General features: G+C 39.4%; 1 protein-coding gene across 16 annotated transcripts in view; it reads left to right on the forward strand.

Annotated features, from left to right (window-relative positions):
- Positions 1-23,407, forward strand: part of PPP1R9A (protein phosphatase 1 regulatory subunit 9A) — a 362,524-nt gene that overhangs the window by 322,758 nt on the left and 16,359 nt on the right. For 9 of the 16 annotated variants that reach the window (XR_014066087.1, XR_014066088.1, XM_081531508.1 and 6 more), the window contains 5 exons: positions 5,581-5,668; positions 5,767-5,850; positions 18,727-18,925; positions 20,926-21,045; positions 23,030-23,212. Coding sequence is in view for 13 of the 16 variants with exons in the window: in XM_081531508.1 (XP_081387634.1) it covers positions 5,581-5,668; positions 5,767-5,850; positions 18,727-18,925; positions 20,926-21,045; positions 23,030-23,212 (674 nt within the window). In the remaining 3 variants the exon portion in view is untranslated. Of the gene's footprint in view, positions 1-5,580; positions 5,669-5,766; positions 5,851-18,726; positions 18,926-20,925; positions 21,112-21,335; positions 21,727-21,916; positions 21,941-23,029; positions 23,213-23,407 lie in introns of those variants that run through there. The other 7 variants (XR_014066090.1, XM_081531518.1, XM_081531515.1 and 4 more) reach the window with 4 other exon arrangements.

A 23,407-nucleotide genomic window follows, 5' to 3' on the forward strand; every position in this document is an offset into this window, starting at 1 on the left:
CTAGAGTCTTAAAAACTAGTTAAGATCACATGGAAGAAGAAAATCTTACACACATTGAGTCATTTTAAATACAATGGGTAAAAACTCCACCTGTAATGCAGGAGATGCAGATTCAGTCCCTGGGTCAGGAAGATCCCCTGGAAGTGAGCATGGCAACCCACTCCAGTATTCTTGCCTAGAGGATTCCATGGACAGAGGAGCTTAGAGGTCTATAATCCATAGTGTTGAAAAGAGTGAGACACAACTGAAGCGACTTAGCACACACATCTCTACCAAATTAAAGATTGTAATCTTTCTATGAATACATCCTGAATATAGGAAAACAATTGATTGTGGAGACTCACTTTGTTTTGTAACTCTTAGTAAGCATCATAGCTTTACCCCTGATATTTTCCCTGTTTTTCTTCCCTGAGCCTATTGATTTGCTGGAATTATCTTCCACAGGTTTGGTCCTAAGCACAAGACTTCTAGAAGAAGTTTTGAGGTAAAAATTAAATACTTAGGGTGTACAAGATCCTTGTGGAGGCAAGAGAAAGTATGTCAAACCTGCTAATTTATCAAGTTGGTGAAGGACTTGTCCTGTGATTTTGGCTTACTTTCAAAAGAATGAAGGCTTCAGAAACTCTTATTAATTAACCTAAATGGTGGATCTTAATAGCACTTTTATAGAAATATACTTGTAACAAGCCCTCCCTCATCTCCTCAGAAAAAAGTGTGCATAGACCTTACTTGGTTTGTATGAAGGCAAAAGAGCAGAGGAACCTATTTTGGAGGCATTGGTTAATACCTTGTATTTCACTGTTTGAGTTTTTCAGGTATAACTTAGCTGTCTGAAAGAAGTACATTGTAGTCAGAAAGTGGGTCACTCACACATGAAATCTGACTCAAATATTTTTTTTAAAGTGGCTACATCTTGTCTAGATTATTTCTCTTTTCATTCTAAAAATCAGGTGTTTCATCTCAGATTTGGGAAAGTATTACATGGGTATGATCTGTGTTTCACAGACCATTAGCAGTAATATTCAGCGGAATGTGGTTAGCAGTAATTAGCATGAAAATGTGAGAATTCCTTCTTTTCTCCAAAGACCTCCTTTGCTTGCCACTGCCTCTTCTTTGGGATTAAATTCATAGCTGCTGTAAGCAGGACCAAGAAATAGGGGTGGTAGTTTCTTCTCCAGAGATTAAATACTTGAGCTTTCTTATTTTTTATTTTCCTGGGTTGATGATGCTTCTGAGTAACTAGGAAGGAGCAATTAATTGAGCTTTTATAAAGTATTAACTTTATAAGTAGTCAGTTACTAGTATGATAACTGTTATTAGGTATTAACTATGACTGGATGAAAGTAGTGCCTCACATTCTTTCCTTCCCTTTATGAAGGTTTCCAGCCTTGAAGAACTCCGTTGTCTTACATGTTCACTAATATTAATCTATTCATTCATGTATTTATTCAACAAATATTTGAACACCTGTTCTGTGTCCAGCATTGTGCTAACAGCCAAATATACAATGATGATATTCCATTCTTTCCCGCAGGGAGTTTGTAGACTACAGTCCATCTCTATTTCTCTCTCTCTCTCTCTCTGTCTCCCTCAGACAGGTGACAAACCCTGTCTCTCTGACACCCCACAACCATCACCATCGATAACCTTATACTTGATTGCCTTCCACTCTCATGTTCTGTTGCACTTTGAAAGATAGCAAAGAAACCTATCAGTCAAGACTCTTTGCAGTCTGTAAAATCCTTGAGTTCTTTGCCATATGAGACAAACCCACTATTCAGACCAGGACTCAACAGAGGTTAAGTGTGATTAGCTTGATTTACCTGTGTGTTTGTGTTTATATGTGTGTGGTTCTTACAACTCATTGGCATCTCAATAAAGGAACTAGAATGGGGTTATTACTCACAAGTACCAACTGGACTTCATGTTTAAGTTCGTACCTAACATGCCCCTCCAGTAGATTCTGGACTTTCTTCAAAGCTCATCTTAAATTTCACCTCCTTTAGTGGACCCTTTGTACCCTGTCCCCCTTCTCAGGTAGAGTTAATTATTCTCTTTGATCCCCACAGAAATTTTCACACTGTTACTCCTGCTTCTGTCACTTTGTGTATTAGTAAGTGATCTCGTTTTCAAGTGTGAGACAGGGTTTTCTCATTCATCGTATTCATCTTTGTATTCGTGGTCCCTAGTAAGAAGTATGGCATGTAATTTATATCCATAAGTTTCTTGGATGAATTAATAAGTATGTCTCTCTAGATAATCAGTACAGGTCTTCTGGAACAGAGGTCATCAAACCAAATCCAGCCTCCACCTGTTTTTATAAATAAAGCTTTTTCAGAACACAACCGCACTCATACAGTTCCATACCGTTTTCATACTACAGTAGCAGAGTGAGTAGCTGTGACAGAGTCAGTAGCCCACAACCTGAAATATTTACACTCTGGCCTTTTACAGAGAAAGCTTGCTGACTCCTAGTCTAGACATACATTTCCTTCCACTCAACATTGTTGGATAAACTCTGAAATTGTCTTAGTCATTAGTTGCCATTTTTCTAGATTTTTTTTTGAAGTAATATACCATTACTTTTGGTCTACCAAGGTACCATAAAGGTAATAATTAAGTTAATAGCTGTAGTTTATTGCAATCCTTGGGCTGATTCTCTGCTATTATTGAACATGTAATTGAAGTAGGGTATTTTGTAAATTGTACCAATACCGCATTCGCAAGTCACCATTTTGTTAAATTATGAGACCTCAGTGGAAACTAGGACAGAAAGACTCCCGTTACAACTGGATATATGATAAATATCTAACTCCATTTAGGAAAAGGGGAATTTCCTTTCCATTTAGGGAAAAGAAAGAATGATAGGAGAACCACTGAAAGTAAGCTGACTAGATAGACGGGGAAGAGAGTGAGGAGGTTGAAACTGATCACAGGACTGCTGGCCTCAGAAAGCAAGGTCCCTGTCATTAATAGAAATCAAGAAATCAGAAACTTTATGGGGGAAAGATGATTAACTCATTTTTAGTAGAAGAGGACTTGAGCTCAAGAGAGAAGACAGGGCTGGGAGGTAGATTTGAGGTCCTTGATGCTGGGAAAGATTGAGGACAGGAGAAGAGGGTTACAGAGGATGAGACTGTTAGATGGCATCATCGACGCAATGGACGTGAGTTTGAGCAAACTGTGGGAGATGGTGAAAGACAGGGAAGCCTAGTCTGCTGCAGCCCATGGGGTCACAAAGAGTTGGACACAACTGAGTGGCTGAACAACAACAGCATAATAAAAGAAGAGGTAGTCAAGCGTCTTGTTGCAGTGAGAATAAGAAGAATACAGTCCCAGCAATGGCCTTAGTATTTGGCTCAGGAGATCAGTTATTACCTTTGAAAATGAAGACCAGCTTGCCAAAGCTTAAAGCTATGGCGTCTAGTGTGAAGACTTGGACCTCTGATTGCTCATGAAGGTGGTAATGGAGAGATTTCAAAAAGCCTAATGGAAATTTCAGATACAGCTAAATAAGCAAACAGACAAAACTGTCAAAATCCTTTTTCTTTTCCTGAAGTCTTACCAATCCATCGTTGGTTTTTATGTGGACTAGAAGTTCTGATGTACATTAAAGATGGATTTGATTGATTTAAACTGGAGAAGTACTTTATTACTTAATCTTGCCTCTTCAGTCTTTTGAAAGCATTCATTTAAGTGTGCCTTGGAACACACTTTGGCAAATGTATGAGATAATGATGTAGGGTTGCCTGGCAGCAGGCTCTGTGATGGACAGAATCAGGCTTTTAATCCCAAGATGTCCAAATAATTGCCACACTAATAGGTCATAAAGTGTTGCCGTGTACATTGTCTCATCTGGTCCTCACACCACTCATTGAAACATCTCCCAGCCACCTTTGTTTCCAAAAATAATAAATAAGTCTCTTCGCACAGTCCTCGCCATTAAGAGTTGCTCTAGAATTGATTTGGAAGAATATAGTATTTTCTTTTCTTTGACTTCTGTTAGGAAAACTGCAGTCCTGCTTTTTTAATGTCCATTTGCAAAATCACCTTAGAACGAGTTTGTGCCATGTCTGTAGTTTTTTTTTAGGTGAATATGTTACATCTGTGGCTTTTTAATTCAGTTATCTGAAGAGTAATGATGCAAATAGTCATAATAAATAGTTGAGGCTAGAAGTGGATTTTGACATGGACATATTTCTGACTTTTCTATTTCATTATGTACATTTCAAAATTATTGATTATTGTAATCAGAGTATCATTAACTAAAACTATGAAAAGCTCATTGATAAAAATACTTAGAATGTTTTTCAACATCCTGTGCTTCTTCAAAACTTTGAAAAGAAACTTCTAAATGAGAACTGTTTGTAAGTTATGTGTGTTTAGAAATTTCTCCTGAAATAGACAAAAAGCATAAGCAAAATTAACCCAGAAGGTTAACTGAATACTTTCTTAGGAGAACTATATTCCATGCCAAAAAGTTGCTGGATTTTCTTTTTAATTTTAAAAAGATAGGCAGACACCCACGGACAATTGAGAAAAAGCAGTTTTCACACACAAATATGCATCAAAGTTAAGATACCCTTTGTCAGTGATCTCAGATAACCGGATGTGCTGAAATATAATGCCAAACAGCATCCTTTACTATATAGTTCCAGGTAGAGCCATAGAAGTTTCTACCTTGTCCAAAGTGGAATAAGTGCCACTAGTGAAATCTTGTTCCTACAACTGATATTGAATTCCATTGGCAGAGTCTCTCCTCTGATTGGTTTCTGGCATCATCTCAAGTGTCCCCATCCCCCAGCAGCTGCTGTGCTTTCGAATGCCAGCATGACTCAAGAGAAGTAAGGATCATTCAGCTCCCAACACTGAGGAGGTTTTGGAGTCTTCCACATCAAAGAAGGCCAGCCAAGCTGTGCTCCGAGCCAACTTCTAAAAAAGACCTTTCAAAGTTGTAAATGTTTTATAGCTGAGCTCCTGCTTGAGCAGTCTCCCCCATGTTCTGTCTCCTCTGTCCCAGTGCTGGCCACAAGCCATTAGCAAGGGGCAGACCAGAAGGGGAAGCTTTGACTCTCACTTTCTCCGTGAATCTCCCAGACTCTCAGGGGTGACATTCTTTACTGGACTTGGGACATAGAGGGGAAGTGGCTGGGTTCCTGTCAGAAGGCGTTTAAAAACCCAAAGCAAGAAAGGCATGGAGGACCCAGCCCAGACATTTGAAGCAGAGTTGGGAGCCAGAGAATGAACAAAAGAAAAGTCCCTGCTTTGAATGTAAAGGATGATTTGATAGTGTTTATTCTTGCTTATTTTTTCATTCCACTTTATTTGAAGCTAAAATTCTTTTGATTTTAGAATTGGGCTTCTGTATAACAGGACCTCTCCTGGTTTAACTGAGTGTTCCTCAACATAGCTGTATCCTGTTTCCATATAAAATGCATCCATTATTTTCTGTTACAGTTAGGAATTGAGGCAAACCCCTTAGACACAGAGATGCAGTGACTTTTGACAATAGCTTTTTAAAAATGATAGTAATAGAAAAAATGATAATAATCATTTTTTTTACATATGTGTATATCCTAGATGGTGCCAAAAGTCCCAAATCACTAAGGGCATCCAGTTCATTGGTGGTGCGAGGAGGAAAAATTAAGCGGAAGTTCGTGAATCTGGGGTAAGCGCTTCACGAGGTAAAAAGCAAACCCTCTGTAAGAGAAGGGTTAAAGGAGAAAATGTCACATTCCCCTTTCTGACTATGTCCTATCATTACAGGGCACCTTTGCGGAAGAATTCCAACAAGGGAAAGAAATGGAAAGAGAAAGAGAAAGAAGCCAATAGGTTTTCTCCAGGTAGCAGGTATGGGTGGGTGATTAAGAACACAGGTGTGTCTGTGCATCTGAACTTTCTGACTCCCTGCCATTGTTAACCAAAGTCAGTGGTCAGTATCTTTGTGCTGATGTGATGTACCTAGAGGTGAGATGAAAGAAAAGTTGCACAGTTTGTATTTTTCTTACTTCAGTTATCGCCTACACTTGGACCTACACTTGGTCCATTGGTTTAATTGCAGAATTATGGTCACATGAACAGTTTCAGTAAATGCTTATCTAAATACAGCATAAATATATCTATGTGACATGTCAGTTAAACATATTTCAGCTTTTTTGCCTAGCTACCCAATATGCTTATATATTCTCTTTTTAAGTCTGAAAGGGTGATTTTGCATTTAAGTACCTTGTTGGCTTTCAAGACTGTTTCTGTCCACCTGCATATAAGAAAGATCACTGTCTCTGGACTCAGCTGTTAAATTGATTTTTGCAAATGCCATCAACTATACTTACTATTAGACAAAAACTGTCCTATAGAGAAATGAGCTTTGTATAACATGTTGTCAAGCTTTCCCAATTTTATTCTGAGATTGCATAATTGTAAACTTGGCTTTGTATAGGGAGACATTAAGGCACAGATGTGTGCTGTGTCTCAAGTCCAGCTGCCTGGGTTTAAATCAGTGCTCTCCCGCTTACTACCTTAAAATCTTGGACAGGTTATATAGCCTCTGTACCTTCATTTTCTCTTCTGTGAAATGAGGATAATAAGAGTAGCTACCTCATACATAACATTAGTGTAAGGGTTAAATGAGTTTTCATGTAAAGCTTTTAAACTGCTACCTTGAACATAGAAGGCATTCAAAAATAATAATAAAGATAGAAACTCACTATTATTATTATTATTTGCGAGTTACAAAGAAGTTTTATATTTATCATTTCATTTGATTCTTACAATAAGATTGGGAGGGGAGATAATAATACTACACTTTATTGATGAAGAACTTCTCCTTCACAGAATTTAATTGATTTACCCAGGATTATGCAACAGGCAATTAATGCCGGTCAGCTGGAGCTTGGCCTCCTGTCCAAGTGTCTTTTCTACATTGAATGTCATATGCACTTACTTAGGCATCTAATGATGCTTATATTGCTTTATGAATCTAGGGAATCATCCCAAAAGTGCAGACTAAGGAAGAAACAGACAAAATGCTAAGAATAAAGGAACACAAAATTATTTGCAAACCATGTATCCATTTTGTAGGTTGTCCCAAGCCTTTTTTCTTTTTTCTCTTTTCTGGCATACAGCTTGGTGAGAAATTGGACCTCTCCCTGTGATTACAGGAGAAGGGGGAGAGGGCAAAGGATGGGAAGAGAGAATTCCAGAATTTATTTCTGTTATTCTGGGTCTCCTTTGTGCTGCCCAACGGAGAATGGCAAGAAAGCTCTGTTTATATTGAGGACAGGAATCTCAGGGGGAAATTAGGCCATAGTGCAACTCAAAAGCAATTTTTAATTTTGCATGATTTTGAAATGAGAAATTTAGTGAGTGCCTTAGAATTAAGAATAGAAGAGTATCAAGTATGCTCAGGGGGAAAAACAACAACAAACGGTGACACCATTTAAGGGAGAGAGAGATGCCCAAATACACTACGGGAGAGACACTGGGACCCTTCAGAAATGACACTATGTTCCCTGTGGTCCCTGGGCTCCTGAGGCAGCCACCACCTCTCACCTTTGGAGTACCACCCTCAATGGGGCGTATTAATAAGCACAGGCATCCAGCAGAGGGGAGACAAGGTTTGACTGGATTTCATTATAGTAGCCAGAGAGTTCTCATGTCCTTGTTTAAACTGCAGGTGAAAATCAAGCAGGTCTTGATTCTCTTGGCAAGTGCTCACCTTACTCTAGGCAAAATCACACATAGCCCACGGCGGGCAGTCATCAGCACAGCACGATGCTTAACCACAGTTAATGACAGCTTTTGAACCAGCAGCCACCCAGGCTACCTAAACAGCTATATTTTAAAACATCAATTCTTCTGTCTCTCTGCATCAGTAGTCACAAACAGTTCACATATACAATGTTATAAAATAGTTTTCAGTTAGAATCATAGTTTCATAATTATTTGTAATTACAGTAGAATGTTGATAGGACTAAAAGGAACTCATGTAATTGTAATAATAAGACAGGAAAGAAGAGGGGCTTTTCGTGTTTCAAAAAATAAAATTTTTGAGCTATCAGAGTGATTGGTTAACAGTAATCAAATCTAACAACAGCCTCCGTTCTCCTATGTAAATGAATAATTGGGCCAGAACCTTATAAAACATATTCCATTAAGCATAGTTACTGTCCAGGATACTGCAATTGAGTTGGTTTCACAGGGTGCCTGAAGATAGGTGGGCGACAAGCACCAGTGCTGCAGGGTCCCACTGGTCTTCCCAGTGGTTAGAAGAACTGGAGTAAACTCATCATTCCTGTGAAGTTTTCTCAAAAATGATGCACAAACTGAGTTAGTAATCTTATCTCTTAGGCTTTTCATCTATTTCTTATAAGATTATAAAAATTGGATGAGGTCACTCAATTAGTGATAACCTGAGAGTGTTCCCTCCCTGTTGTTTGACCTGAGGCTAAACTTTGGTGGAGGTAATGAAAATGACAGTGACCTCCTTCAAAAGGTCCCATGCACATACTGCCACACTCAGTGCCCCCGAACCCTGCAGCAAGACATCGTCGACCCACGCCTCCGCCGGACACTCCTAGACACTCAAGTGCAAGTCTGGGTCAGTCTCTTGTGGGGTCACTGCTCCTTTCTCCTGGGTCCTGGTGCGCACAAGGGTCTGTTTGTGCCCTCCAAGAGTCTGTTAACTCAGCCTTGGGTAAGTTCTGGCGGCTCTGTGGTGGGGTTAATGGCGACCTCCTCCAAGAGGGCTTATGCCATACCCAGGTCTGCTGCACCCAGAGCCCCTGCCCCTGCGACAGGCCACTGCTGACCCGTACCTTTGCAGGAGACACTCAAACACAGTTCTGGCTCAGTCTCTGTGGGGTCTCTGGGTCATGGTGCGCACAAGGTTTGTTTGAGCCCTCTGAGCGTCTCTGGCGGGTGAAGGGTTTGATTCTGAACGTGATTTTGCCACTCCTACCATCTTGCTGGGGCTTCTCCTTTGCCCTTGGATGTGGGATATCTTTTTTTGGTGGGATCCAACATTCTCCAGTCAACGGTTGTTCAACAGCGAGTTGTAGTTTTGGAGTTCTCGCAGGAGAAGATGAGCACACATCCTTCTACTCCACCATCTTACACCAAAACCTTCCTCAGTGATCAATGCAAAGAAATAGAGGAAAATAATAGAATGGGAAAGATTAGAGATCGCTTCAAGAAAAGTAGAGATACCAAGGGAACATTTCATGCAAAGATGGGCACGATAAAGGACAAAAAATGGTATGGACCTAACAGAAGCAGAAGATACTAAGAAGAGATGGCAAGAATACACAGAAAAACTATATAAAAATGATCTTCATGACCCAGATAATCATGATGGTGTGATTACTCACCTAGAGCCAGACATCCTGGAATGTGAAGTCAAGTGGGCCTTAGGAAGCATCACTACGAACCAAGCTAGTGGAGGTGATGGAATTCCAGTTGAGCTGTTTCAAATCTGTGAAGCTGCTGCACTCAATATACCAGCAAATTTGGAAAACTCAACAGTGGCCACAGGACTGGAAAAGGTCAGTTTTCGTTCCAATCACAAAGAAAAGCAATGCCAAAGAATGTTCAAACTACCACACAATTGCACTCATCTCCCATGCTAGCAAAGTAATGCTCAAAATTCTCCAAACCAGGCTTGAACAGTACGTGAACTGTGAACTTCTAGATGTTCAAGTTGGATTTAGAAATGGCAGAGGAACCAGAGATCAAATTGCCAACATCCGCTGGATCATCAAAATAGCAAGAGAGATCCAGAAAAACATCTGCTTCTGCTTTACTGACTATGCCAAAGCCTTTGACTGTGTAGATCACAAGAAACTGTAGAAAATTCTTCAAGAGATGGGAATACCAGACCACCTGACCTGCCTCCTGAGAAATCTGTATGCAGGTCAAGAAGCAACAGTTAGAACGGGACATGGAAAAACAAACTGGTTCCAAACTGGGAGTATGTCAAGGCTGCATATTGTCACCCTGCTTATTTAACTTATATGCAGAGCACATCATGAGAAACGCTGGGCTGAATGAAGCACAAGCTGGAATCAAGATTGATGGGAGAAATATCAATAACCTCGGATATGCAGATGACACCACCCTTATCACAGAAAGCGAAGAGCCTCTTGATGCTCAGTGAAAGGGCAAAGTGAAAAAGTTGGCTTAAAACTCAGCATTCAGAAAAACTAAGATCATGGCATCTGGTCCCATCACTTCATGGCAAATAGATGCAGAAACAATGAAAACAGTGTCAGACTTTTTTTGGGGGGTTCCAAAACCACTGCAGATGGTGACTGCAGCCATGAAATTAAAAGACACTTGCTCCTTGGAAGAAAAGTTATGACCAACCTAGACAGCATATTAAAAAGCAGAGGCATCATTTTGCCAACAAAGGTCTGTCTAGTCAAAGCTTTTCCAGTAGTCATGTATGGATGTGAGAGCTGGACTATAAAGAAAGCTGAGCGCTGAAGTATTAATGCTTTTGAACTGTGGTGTTGGAGAAGACTCTTGAGAGTCCCTTGAACAGTAAGGAAACCCAAGCAGTCCATCCTAAAGGAGATCAGTCCTGAATATACATTGGAAGGACTGATGCTGAAGCTGAAACTCCAATACTTTGACCACCTGATGTGAAGAACTGACTCACTGGAAAAGACCCTGATGCTGGGAAAGATTGAAGGCGGGAGGAGACGGGGACGACAGAGGATGAGATGGTTGGATGGCATCACTGACTCGATGGACATGAGATTGAGTAAGCTCCAGGAGTTGGTAATGGACAGGGAGGCCTGGCGTACTGCAGTCCATGGGGTTGCAAAGAGTCGGACATGACTGAGCAACTGAACTGAACTGAACTGAAAGAGTAGAGAGCTTATGTTGTTCCTTGTGGAGACAAAATGATTCAAATACATTACCAACATGAAACAAATAAATGAGTTTAAAATAAGGAGAAAAATGCAGAGAAATGTGATTTGGTTCTATCTTTTTCAAATACATGCTCAGTGAACTTTCTGATTTAACCGGTTACACAGCAGATAATCAAAGCAGGAAACAGTTGTCAGAGCTTGTTCATCCCTTAAAGTATACACCAGAGTAAGATAAAATACTCTGCTTAGAGTAACGAGCCACTGGTGTCAGTGGAGTGTCCATTCAGGAAACACTCCTGGCTCAGTCACTGAATGGAAAGCCCTATGAGCAAACGTGGCAGGTGGGAAAATGACGAGGGAGATAGCGCTCCTCTATGGAAGTGAATCTGCTTCCTCCTTTTAAGTGTGACTAGTGGAGAAGACGCAGAGCTGGAACCCAGTATTCATCCTGACTTTGCCACAGGTAAGGCTCTGAATTCCTCACCAAAAAACAAGTGAGGTCAACTAAAACTGCATAGTCTGTGACTCCCCATCCATCTCTATCTGCATGATCCAACATGGTAACTTCTAGTCAGATGTGGCCGTTGAGCACTTGAAATATAGCTTGTATATACTGAGATGTATGCTCGATTTTAAAGACTTAGTATGGGATAAAAAATAATATGAAATAGCTTGATATTTTTATAATACTGATTGCATGTTGAAATAATATTTGAATATTTGGGATAAAAATAAAACAAATTAATTTTACTATTTTTTCCATGTGGCTACTAGAAAATTTTGATTTACATATATGATTCATATTATATTTCTATTGGATAGTGTTGATCTATATGATTTTATAAAAAACATACTCTTGATTTCTAACTCATTATTTTGTTGTTCTATAAATTAGCAAGTATTCATTTGCTTGTTTAACTTTTTTTATCTATACGTACTCCTCTTTGTTCCAAATATTATTTTATGATACAACAATATAATTTATTTTCAAAGTAAATTGGATGGGGAAAAACAAGATGAAACAAAAAGTAAGGTTGGTACTTAAAATAGAACATCTTCAGCAGTACTTCATAGTAAATGACAGTGGCCTCCAGTAAAAGCTAAGAGCGTAATGTCAAAGTAGTTAAGAACCTGAGTTCAAATCCCGGCTCTCTCTGTCACTTGTCCTCTAGAGCAAGTTACCTAACCTATCTGTGTCTCAGTTTTCTTATATTCTTACCTCTTCAGGTCATTAAAGGGATTGAGATTGCATTTAACCACATTTTAAGTCCTTAATTACTACTTAAGATAATTTTTATTGCAGTGATATAAAAATATTCTCTGTACATATTTTGCTTACAGTCTCCTTTATGCAGGGGTGACTTTGGTAATATCTTGAATAATACTTGGACTGTGTGGATTGTAGTTCAGACCACTCTTCATAGATGCCGTTTCTCTCAAAGATAAATCATAGCACTATAGTGAGTTTTGAGATTATACTAAGAGACAAGTACGTGGAGGGCAGTTCTGCCTTGTTGCTGAACAAGGGCAGAGCCTCTGCTACTGAGCGGGGGAGGAAACACACCCTTTCAGAAGAGCTAAGAGCAAGATAAAGCACAGAGAGGAAAACCTAAATCTGCCTAAACCTGGTCCAGAGAGGAGGCAAATTTTTCCCTCAAAAAAATGTTTACAAACAAAAATGTAGCTATAAATGCCAGTGGAGGATGGCGATCAGAAATTGGCAGAGTAATTTGAGCCTTTGAGCTTGGAAAGTTTTAAAGCACATGTTTGCAAGCCATTAGGATCCATGAGCAATGATGGCAGAAACTCACTAAAGCACCGCCGGAGAGCTTAACCTTGGCCATGGGCTCCTAGGAGCTCTCCCTTTCACTGGATATTTTCAATGCCCAAAGGTAGCTTTGTCCTTAAATCTGTGTTATAAATTTAAAGTAATTAATAAAGTTTCCCAATTTTACAACCTAACCTTTTTTTTGTTTCAGCTCAGCTTACAAATCTCATTTTGTTTATACATCTAATAAAATCTTATGTGAAATAAAGGCAGTCACTTTCGTGAAGACCTTTGAACAATATTAGCTTAGCCTCGGGAGAGCAGACTTGTTGCCTGTTTTAGGTGCATTTATAAATTTGATCTATTTCATTTTCCTTTTAAGTAATTTCCTGTGCCTGAAACCTGACACACTAACATTCCTAACAAGTTAGTACTTTTCATACTTAAAAAACTTTTCAAAATCTAATAAAATAGCTATAGTGACTCTAAAGGTTCCAGTACTCTTATCAGTGTGGTATTTAATTAATTAAATCTGAAATCAGTTAAATATATTAAAATAGACTCAATAGACAAGTTTCTCATATTTCTAATACAAATTTTTGTAAATACTAAGAAATATATTTATTACTCCTGAACTAACATTTTTATTTTGATAATATAGATTTTATTTACATAGTCATCTTGCTGTTTCATTTTATATCTTCCCAGTGTGGGAAAGACTCATTTAGGGAACAGTTTCTCCATCTAAAACGAGAAAAATATATTTTTCCCTCAACACTCCTAGGTTCTTCAACTGAAGCCCTGTAAATTAAACTGACAAAAGACAGTTAACAAGGGAAAGGCAAACAAATGTATTTAATGTAATTTTTATGAGACACAGGATCCTTCATAAGGAAATGAAGACCCAGAGAAGGAGTTAAGCCCAAAGAATTTTTGTAGTAGATTTGATGAAGTGTAGAAAGTTGTGGGGAAATGTGATAGGACAAAAAGGTATGAGCTAAGAGTAGTAAGCTGAGGAAACGTAGCAAGTCTTGTTCATTCATTTGCTCAGATCCTTCTTGGTACCTGTGGAGATGTCTACTCCTCTCCTCTGGATATAGGAGGGCACCTCTTACCCCAGGGTCTTATGGCCTGGTTCATGGGAGATGAAACTGTTCAGCTCTTCCTGCACCTGCCATTTCTCAAATTCCTTCAGCTTAAAATTTTCAAAATACTAGATATGCCTAGGTGCCATATTTTGGGGTAGCATTTCCTGAACCCCACCATAAGTCAAGGTTAAGCACTTTATAGTGACCATCTCAGATGGACAGTTGATTATTGACCAGATATTTAGACTATAACTCAGAATCTAGAAGCAGGACGTGTTCAGTGTTATTGGCCTGGCTGCATATGGACACCCTCTTGTTATAGCTGTTACCTGTTCAGGTCTCGGTCGCCTTCAGAAGGGGCTGGCTTTACAACTTCAGTCTCCTTGGTGAACGTCAGAACCTTACAGAATTACTTCATCTGATTTGAGTAAACGGAGGTCTGCAACCCTTCCTCTGGTTGCACCTAACTTTCTTCACTTAATCTCCTTTCCTACCTGCTTGAGTTCTATATCCTGTTTATACTTTCCTGTTCTGGCAGTTCCTGAACACCTAATTATATTTTAATGACTCCAGTTATATTCTGAGTATTTTATACACCTTTTATTCAAAATTAAACTGTAAAAATTCACCAAGGAGTGTTTACCTGAGCAACTTAATTTTGGGGTGCTAGCACCAGGATAAAATGGTTTCAAGATGTGTACAAATTAGTTAATTGTTCTATAGAGTTGCTAACTGTAAACCATTTAAAATGCCAGGAGACAGTTACTCCCACACCACACAACCCAAAAATGACATTTCAGGATTATGGAGACTTAACTTGAAGCCATGCTTTCTCCCAGTTCCTATGAATAAAACAATCAAGGGGACTTCCCTGGTGGTCCAGTGGTTAAGACTCAGTGCTTCCATGGCAGGGGACCCAGGTTCAATCCCTGGTCAGGGAACTAACATCCCATATGCCCTGCTGCCAAAAAAAAGGAAAAAGGAAATGAGAGTTTCCAGCAGGGATGTAACAGTAATTTACGAATCTAGTTTTTCCAAAAGTGATAGTGAACCATTAGTGTATAAACTATAAAAGAAAAATAAGCATAGAACACATACCTGTGTTGATCCTCCAAAAGTTATTTTCAGATCTATTAATTATTCATTTCTACCAATAGTGATTTTTCAAGGGGATTATTAAGGATCTAGATAAAGTTTATGCCCCTTGGACCATAATCTGCCCTCAGACTCTAAAAAGTTAAGAAGGGAAGGAAGAATTTTATGTTATTCTTAACAGATTTCTCCACAAAGTGAAACAGTCTGTAAGAGTGATCAGTAACAGAATAACCATTACCAAACCCTCTCTGCTCCTTTTGTAGACCCAAGAGTTGAGTTTATCCAAAAGGAGATTGGCATTTGTTTCAGAAAAGTTGGTAAGCTGAGATAGGTCTACAATTTTAAAGTAGTGACGAATTTTATTTCTTAAATCAACGTTCTGTACTCTAGTTCCAAGCAAATGGAAGCAAACCACTGTTCTAGTTTTGAAGGACACTAGGAACCACACAGAGGTTCCATCAGCTCAGGGAGTTTTAGAGTCAAGGATACACAAAGAAATGAGGGGCACAGCCAGACCTCCTGGAGAACTGGAACACAGTTTTTAAAGTACCCCAGGAGCTGCTGGTTTGCAACTGTGAGGACAGTTGCTGTCACCTTAGAAGTGGGCTTTCGTTGCTTTCTATGTGACTGTTCCTTTGTATCATTGATTATCTTGGTGTAGAAAGCTAGAGCAGAAAGCCTCTGGATGTCATCCAGGGCTGAACTTCCTGACTTCATCATTCTCACATCGTGGCCTTCAGACCCGTCTTCAGTGCTGGATGTACAAGCCCACATGGAATTATTTGTCTTGAGTATTTTCCTGGCAGTGAGAATTTTATGAAAGGGTTTAGTGAGATGTGGTCTTCAAATTTTGTTTGAAACATTACCTGGCTAGGATTCGAACTACCAAAAGTCCTTTTCATGGGTCTTAGAATGACAACAGTCAGGCAATAATATTCCTACTTCCTATCTATTAAAAGTTGTAATGGTGGTTGTTTTAAAAGCATTGTTACAAAAGCAGTTCACTTGGGCATAGGACAGGATACTCATGCTGTCATTAATAGTGGCCCCTTGTTTATAAACTTGAAAACAGTATCCATATATTTAAGTACTACCATACCTTATTTGAATTACGTATGGAACTCTTTTAAAAATCCCCATGTTACTTTGATTAACTGATTCAGAAATTTATAACCAAAGAGAAAAATAAACATCAGGTCCAGATTATCTCATATATCCCCAGTTATGAGAGTATGAGACTACAGAGAAAATATTTTTATGTTTTAAAGCATATAAAAAATATTTTATATAAAATATAAAAAATATTTTAAAGCATAACAAAATATCTTAAAGCATAAAAAAAATATTTTTATGTTTTAAAGCCCAGTTAGAGCTTTCTGAGCATTTTTACCAGAATGTGGGACTGAGCTAAAAGATAAGCCTGAGAAGTTAAATTATGACTAGCTAGATAGATTTACCTGCAGAGAGATCTACCTCCCCAGAGGTATGTGATTCTGTTTTCCAGGAGTGGGGTCAGGGAGAGGGGCTTTGAGACTCACCTCCGTGGAGATGTTCTAGGGGCTGTAAAGCTGGAGACATGAGTCTTACCTTCCTTCCTCTGACATAGATCACTTTCCAAAGCATAAGAACCCAAGATCCTTCTCAAGATGAACTTGTTTACATTAAGGGGATAAGATCTCTCTTCCTCTCTTAGAAAAGAGAAGGGGGAAAGCTGTCCTTCTCCTATATAGCCTTACAGATTCATATTTTTTTAAATTCCTCACATATAATAATATAGACCACATATAGGATGACAACTGGTTCTCACTGGGTCACCCTGGAAAGAGGAAATTAGGGCATGGCGAGCCAGTGCAGTGACGTCCTATAAGTAAATAATAACCTATTTCTGTGCCAGAAACCTCAAATTTGGACTCAGGATAATATTCATGAATACAGATATTAAAAACATTTAGTGAGTTCAGCTATATATTAGAAATGTCAATTCCAGGTCAACTCCCTCTCCCCCAAATTCTAACTTGGTAAGTCCAGGTACCCAAGAATTTGTGTTTATACAACTGCCCCAGATGATGCTTACTCATCAGACTTACATGGGGCCCACTGCACTGGTCCATGATCCAGGAATAAAAAGTGGACTTCCCTGGTGGCTCAGATAGTAAAGCGTCTGCCTACAATGCGGAAAACCCGAGTTCAATCCCTAGGTCGGGAAGATCTCCTGGAGAAGGAAATGGCAACCCACTCCAGTATTCTTGCCTGTAAAATTCCATGGACGGAGGAGCCTGGTAGGCTACAGTCCATGGGGTCACAAAGAGTCGGACAGGACTGAGCGACTTCACTCACTCACAGACCAGTCTGCCTCTGCTAGTATGCTTTCCTAAGTTCCGTTATTGTAACCCCATCCCACCCCCCATTTTTTAATAGTAAGTGGATTTAAGAATATAATTTTTTTTTACATTAAACTTTAGGATAAAATTGAAGGTTGGCATATTTCTGATTGGTCGTTCTCTATTATCCTTGCAGACCCCTTTGGTTTTATAAAGAACAAATACAAAATTAAAATCGTATCTTCTATAATCTTTAGTGTGATGAACACTTTTACTCATCCAACCTGTTGTTTCAGTGTGCTGCTAAAACTTGACTGACTTCTGCATTCTCTTGTTTATTGTTCTCATAACCCCTTTACATTTGTATATTGCTTTACAGTTTTATGAGATGCTTTTATAATAATTGTCCCATTTGATCCTCACAATATACTTTGGAAATGAACAGAAATTGTTAGGAGTTGTATCGTGAATGTAAATTTGAAATGTGTAGTATTTCAAAATAATGTGAAATGAAATGTGAGGTTGAGATTCAGTATACCTCTGGGACATAAGTTGCCCATAAGCCATGCTGTTGAGGCACTTTTAATTGAAAGGGAATCTATTGTCATGACATTAACAGCTAACAAATAATAAGTATTTTATCAGTTATCACTTGAACTTACTGAGGGTGCCTTCTTCCAAAATGCACAGAAACTGCTGCCCATTCCTGCCTTAGCTCTTGATGATTTTTTTAACCAAAAGATAAATATAAATACGCAGGTGCTTGCATTAAAGAAACAAAGTCTGTTTTCAGACTGTTTTTCAAATGCCGTTGAGTCCTTAAATGTTAAACAATAAGCACAGACCTTTCTACTTTTACAATTTTCAAAGCACTTTCACACATATCTAATTTAATTCTTTACCACATATAAGATACATAAAATATCCACCTTTTATAGATGAGGAAATAGAGGCAAAGAAGGCCCAAGGTCATGTACACAGGAAGTGAAAGACCCTGGACATCCAAGTAGGGCTTTAGGACCTCTAGTCTGGTTCTCTTCCTATGATAAGGCAGTAAGATTATGATGAAAAACCAATAAGGTGTGTATTCTGCTTAAAGTATCATGAGCCCAGAAATGTTCCAGTTATTAAATATATCATCTTCTAAAGTCTCAGGCTCTTGGGAACTTGTGTTCCGAGGAGGCCAGGGTAAAATGCTGCTTATGAGCTCATGTCACTAGTGGTGAGGCACTGGTGCATGAGCCAAATGAAGGGAGCACTGCAATCATTACCTCAAAGCAGCTCCTAAAAGACCATGCCCCTCCCTGATACTAATTTATCCACACACATTTATTCCCATTTCAAAAAAGTCATCATGGCAGTGGTGACACCAAAATACTTATCATTGTTACAACATCCATTTCGATGCAAAAAAAGATTAATGTTCTAGTCAAAAGTGCAAAATTGTTACTCTGTTGTGTAGAACAATTTCTCAAACTGTTACTTCAAACTGTATTCAGAGTCCCTTAAAAATTCAGTTCAGTAAGTTTTACATCTGCCCTTTTCCTTTGTCTAAGACACCTCTTCTTTTCATAACCCAGGATCTTCAGATGCAGGCTGGAAACCTGGAAACCAAAGCCATCCTCCACTGCTCAGGCCTCCACACGCTCAACTGGCCTGCCTTTCTCGTGGTTTAATGAAAGCCGAAAAGGATCCTATTCCTTCAGGAATCTGCCTCCATCTGCAAGTCCCCTTCAGCCTTCTCCTGAAGCTCTAATTTCAGATAAAAAAGGGTCTAAGGTAGAAAACATGTGGATTTAAAAAAGCAATCAAGAAAACCCCAATCCTTCCTCCTCTTCAGTCTTTGGAAAGCATTCTCAACTTGTGTGTATACTCTGGATTTGAGAAACCAATGTGATAACACTGCAATAAACAATGCATGGTATTTTTGTGTTGGGGAGAAAGAAAGCCTTATTTAACCACCACCTTCTTTAATACTATTCCATTCTAGATTGTACGTTAATCTTTGATTTGCTTGTCTTTTCACATATTGCTATTTAATCTCAGTTTGACAGTTAAGCCATGCTGGGAAAGATGCATTTGAATCCTGGAACAGTATGATAAATCTGTTTACCAAGTATTCCACTTTAAATTACGTTACAGAACTATTTTGCTGTGCTCTTCAAGATTTACTGGAAAACAAATAAATTTGAGACTGAATATGTGTTCAATATATCTAAATGAAACCCTTTCAAACAAATCAATGCTGACATAGCACCCTTACTTATTTCTTCTTTTAAATCAAACTTCCGTGTTGATAAACTGTGATCATTTTATCACCAGAGTTTTTTAACTTTAGCAGAATGGGGAATAATATGCTTATTTGTTTTTAAATGCATGATGGTTATTTCCAGCATGACGCTGCAAACCTTACCTAACAATTTATTGAACACATGTGGTGGCTAACTTTCATGTGTTGTTTGGTCTCCTTTTATCTATGTTCACTTTTCTTTCTCAAACAGTAACCTGTGATTAATGTTACTTGAATTTAATTCTTTTCTTGAGGTTAACAGCTCATAACGTTTTGACAGAGTTTGAGGTCGTATCTCCATTGACAGTATCAAATGGTAATGTGCTGTGTTAAATGCTCTCATGCTTAAATGTTTTACTAGCTTAGCTCCTTGTGCTCTGATTTCATCTCCTTTTCTGAAGTTTTAGCAAAACTTTGGAGTTTGCTACTGAATTCTCTAGCTCTGCCATGGTTTTTATTCTTGACAACCTACTAAACCCAATGCAAGGGAACCTAATGAAAACTATAACAGTCCAGCTTCTACGGAAGTGGAATGAGAAACAAGATGGTGTTGGTCAGGTGCTTAGAATTCCAGGAAAGGCAGTGCTTCTAGAATTATTAGCAAAAGAAGTTTTGGCAACAGCACACCACACTGGTCTTGAAACATTTTCAGTCTTGGATCTGAGAATTCTGAATGTTGTTTGAATAATTCCAGCCTTATCTTACATTGGAGAGACTCGAGAGATTTGGTTTAAAATGTTTTCACAAATGCAACTATGTAGTCATTGTGAGTTTACTTGACTGTAATATCCACTGAACATTTTAATAAAGTTCTGGGGAAGTTTTACTGACACACCCGACCTCCTCCAGCCCCAGGTGATTATTTGGAAATGTGTGTCTGGCCATGCTCCAGCCTCTTTGGTACTCTACTGGTGCTGTGCGAGAGCTGTATTTTAGCATGTAACTACTAGAGTAACGTCAGATTGTGACCTCCTCCAGAACTCATCATCTTGAAGGTTACATCCAGGAGATGATCTGCCATTTCTCACAGTGTTTATCATGGCCAGCCGCAAGCAGTCCTTCCCAGGGGGTGCTCAAGTTACCTTTCTAATATGGATTGCCATCTGTTCCTAATAACTCAGGCTCGCCACACCATCTTGTATTTTTACTTACACTGTTACTCATCACAATTAGCGCCAAAGAAGATAGGCTTATTAACATTACTCCTCTGAGCAGTTGTAGAGGATAATGAATGCTGTACCCTTGAAGAGAGAATGAAGAATCATTTTTCTAAAATACCTGTCCTTTCATGTGATAGAGAAAGAGCCCAGAATTCTGTGTCCAGCACAGAAGGCTAGAGTTCTCAACCACTGTCGGGTGAAGGTCACCAAACCAAATATGAATATCTTCTAAGATGACTTAAAAAGAACCTCTCCAAAGCTTGTAAACAGACTTATCTCTGGTTCACTCACCATGCTCATTTAACACGGAGCTTTATTTATTTTTTCAGAATTTTACCTTCAATGATGATTTCAGTCCTAGTAGCACCAGTTCAGCAGACCTGAGCGGCCTGGGGGCAGAACCCAAAACGCCTGGACTCTCTCAGTCCTTGGCGCTCTCATCCGATGAGGTATGTGCATGGCACAGCAACGGAGCTGCCTGCTCAGATCATACATGTTACCCATAAACTGTCACAGCAGAAAATGTTTTCAGGCAGGTTTTGCAGAGCAGTCATCAGGACTATGGTTTCACATTTGATTTGAAAGCCTTGTGATTTCGCCCGCTATCTGCCTCAACATGGAAGCCAGGTTCTGTCTCTGAGCCCCTTTAAGCTGTCCAGGGAACTCCTCGGCCTTTCTTGGATATAAATGGGATGGCTCTCCACAGAGGGGTGGGGCTGGGTGGCTGAGCCCTGGACAGCAGTAGCAGGGACTGCTCAGCAATCCCGAGGGAGTCGACAGCCCATCCTTCCCCTCCTCGCTCACCTTCTTCAGCACCCCTGGTGCTCCCTCTGAGTCAGGTGTGGCCCCTGATTGAGGGTCACTGCAGGGGAGAGAGGAGAGGTGCAATTCTGATAAGAAAGGACAACTAGGGAAGAACCACTTACTTAGAAGCCAGGGTCAAGTGGGCATTGTGATGAATTCTCGGGAGATAACTGTGTACAGGAGAGGCAGAAAGTTACACTGGTAATTTATGTGCCCCAAGAGATGTAGAAGTAGAAATACAGAAGTAGAAGAAAGAAATACCAGTACTGGAAGCAGGTTGGGGTCAGGGAGAGAAGCACTATAAGTAAAGATATATTCACCCGAAATATCTGTTCCTAGTTACTTCTTTCTAACATGATTTTTGCTTTGTAAAACTTTTATTCCTCTTAAATTTTTCTGTCCGTATTCTTCAGACCTGGCATGATTTTAATTGTATGGAAAATTTGTACTGTATATGCGTGCTTCCTATTTCTATAACACTTTTCTTTTTGATTCCTTTGTTGCTCTCTCACTCAGAGCCTGGATATGATAGATGACGAGGTGAGCTCTCAGTGGGCTGTGTGTGGTGGCTTACGGGGTATTGTCTGAAGCTTCTTTTCTTTCTTTGTAATGATTTAAAATCAAACTAGACAGGGAATGTTCTCCTGCAGTGGGTTTCCTCATGTTAAATAGTTTCACCCTCTGCCCTTGTCTCAATCTTAGTGGAAAAGACATCCAAAAGGGTCTCCACCTCCAGAGCCCCTTGGTGTGTCTCCCACCACCATTAGCCTGACACAGACCATTGTGTTCACCCCCTTGCCCTCATCTCAGCTTCCCCATTTCCTCCTGTGTCCCCTGCATGGTCACTAAGGTGCTCCCATCTCTCCTCCCAGATTTATCACCACCTTCATCTCCTCTCAGCCTAGTGGGTCTTAAAACCAAGCTGCCTTTGCACTATTCATAGTAATGTCCTGTGTTGGACAGAGCCAGAGATTTGGAATAAACTAGTAAGTGCTAAGCTCTGCCACGTGCTAGCTGCATAATCTTGGACAGGTCTGTAGACTTTCTGAGCTTCACTTGCCTCATTTATTAGAAGTAATTTGATAATTTGTAAATTACCTATCCCACCTTCCTTACAGGTTTGCTTGCTGCTCAAATGAAATAATGACTGTGAAATTTCCCCTACTAAAAATGCTTGAGGGCTTACTGCTCCCCTTCTAAGTAAAATATATACCTCAATATTTTAAAATGTATCTTTACATATCTCTAGTGTCTTAGCAGAGAACCAATGCAGAGCAGTTCATTACATACAGAGATAAATAAAGTATTTGTTTTCTGCATCTGATAAACTTTCCAAAGTGTTTTAATGTAAAAACTCTTGATATTACAATGTATTTTTCAGTTATTAACTTCCTACATTAATGTTGCTTTGTTTGGGGGAATTTTTAAATTTCCAAATACCTAAGGAAAATGTAGAGGTGATCACTGTGTATGTGTGTTACACATACAGCTAGACCCATTCGTTTACTCTAGGGCTTAAGAGCAAGTGTGGCTCTAGTAGGCAAGAACTGGCTTTTCAATAGCATCACACTCCTACTGAGCTACAGCTTCTCAGTCCTTTAACAACCCTGCATCACATTCCTACCTCAGATCCTTGATGACGGACAGTCTCCCAAACACAGTCAGTATCCGAATCGGGCCGTTCATGAATGGAGCGTGCAGCAGGTTTCTCACTGGCTAATGAGCCTAAATCTGGAGCAGTATGTCTCTGAATTCAGTGCCCAAAACATCACTGGAGAGCAACTCCTGCAGTTGGATGGAAATAAACTTAAGGTAAAGAATTGTATGTTACCAAGTATAATTTGTATTACTCGTAGCACATAAAATGTTTCCATTAGATAAGAGCCTTCTGCATATCTGAGAGGTACTTCTCATCCACGGTCAGCAGAGAGGACATTGAATCATTTCCCAGTGGTAAAGGAGGTTTTGGAAAATTGTCGGGTTCTGAATTAAACAGTAGGCTGCTGA

Source organism: Giraffa tippelskirchi, chromosome 10 (assembly GCF_054371585.1).
Source record: "Giraffa tippelskirchi isolate mGirTip1 chromosome 10, T2T-mGirTip1v1.2.pri, whole genome shotgun sequence".
Classification (NCBI taxonomy): domain Eukaryota; kingdom Metazoa; phylum Chordata; class Mammalia; order Artiodactyla; family Giraffidae; genus Giraffa; species Giraffa tippelskirchi.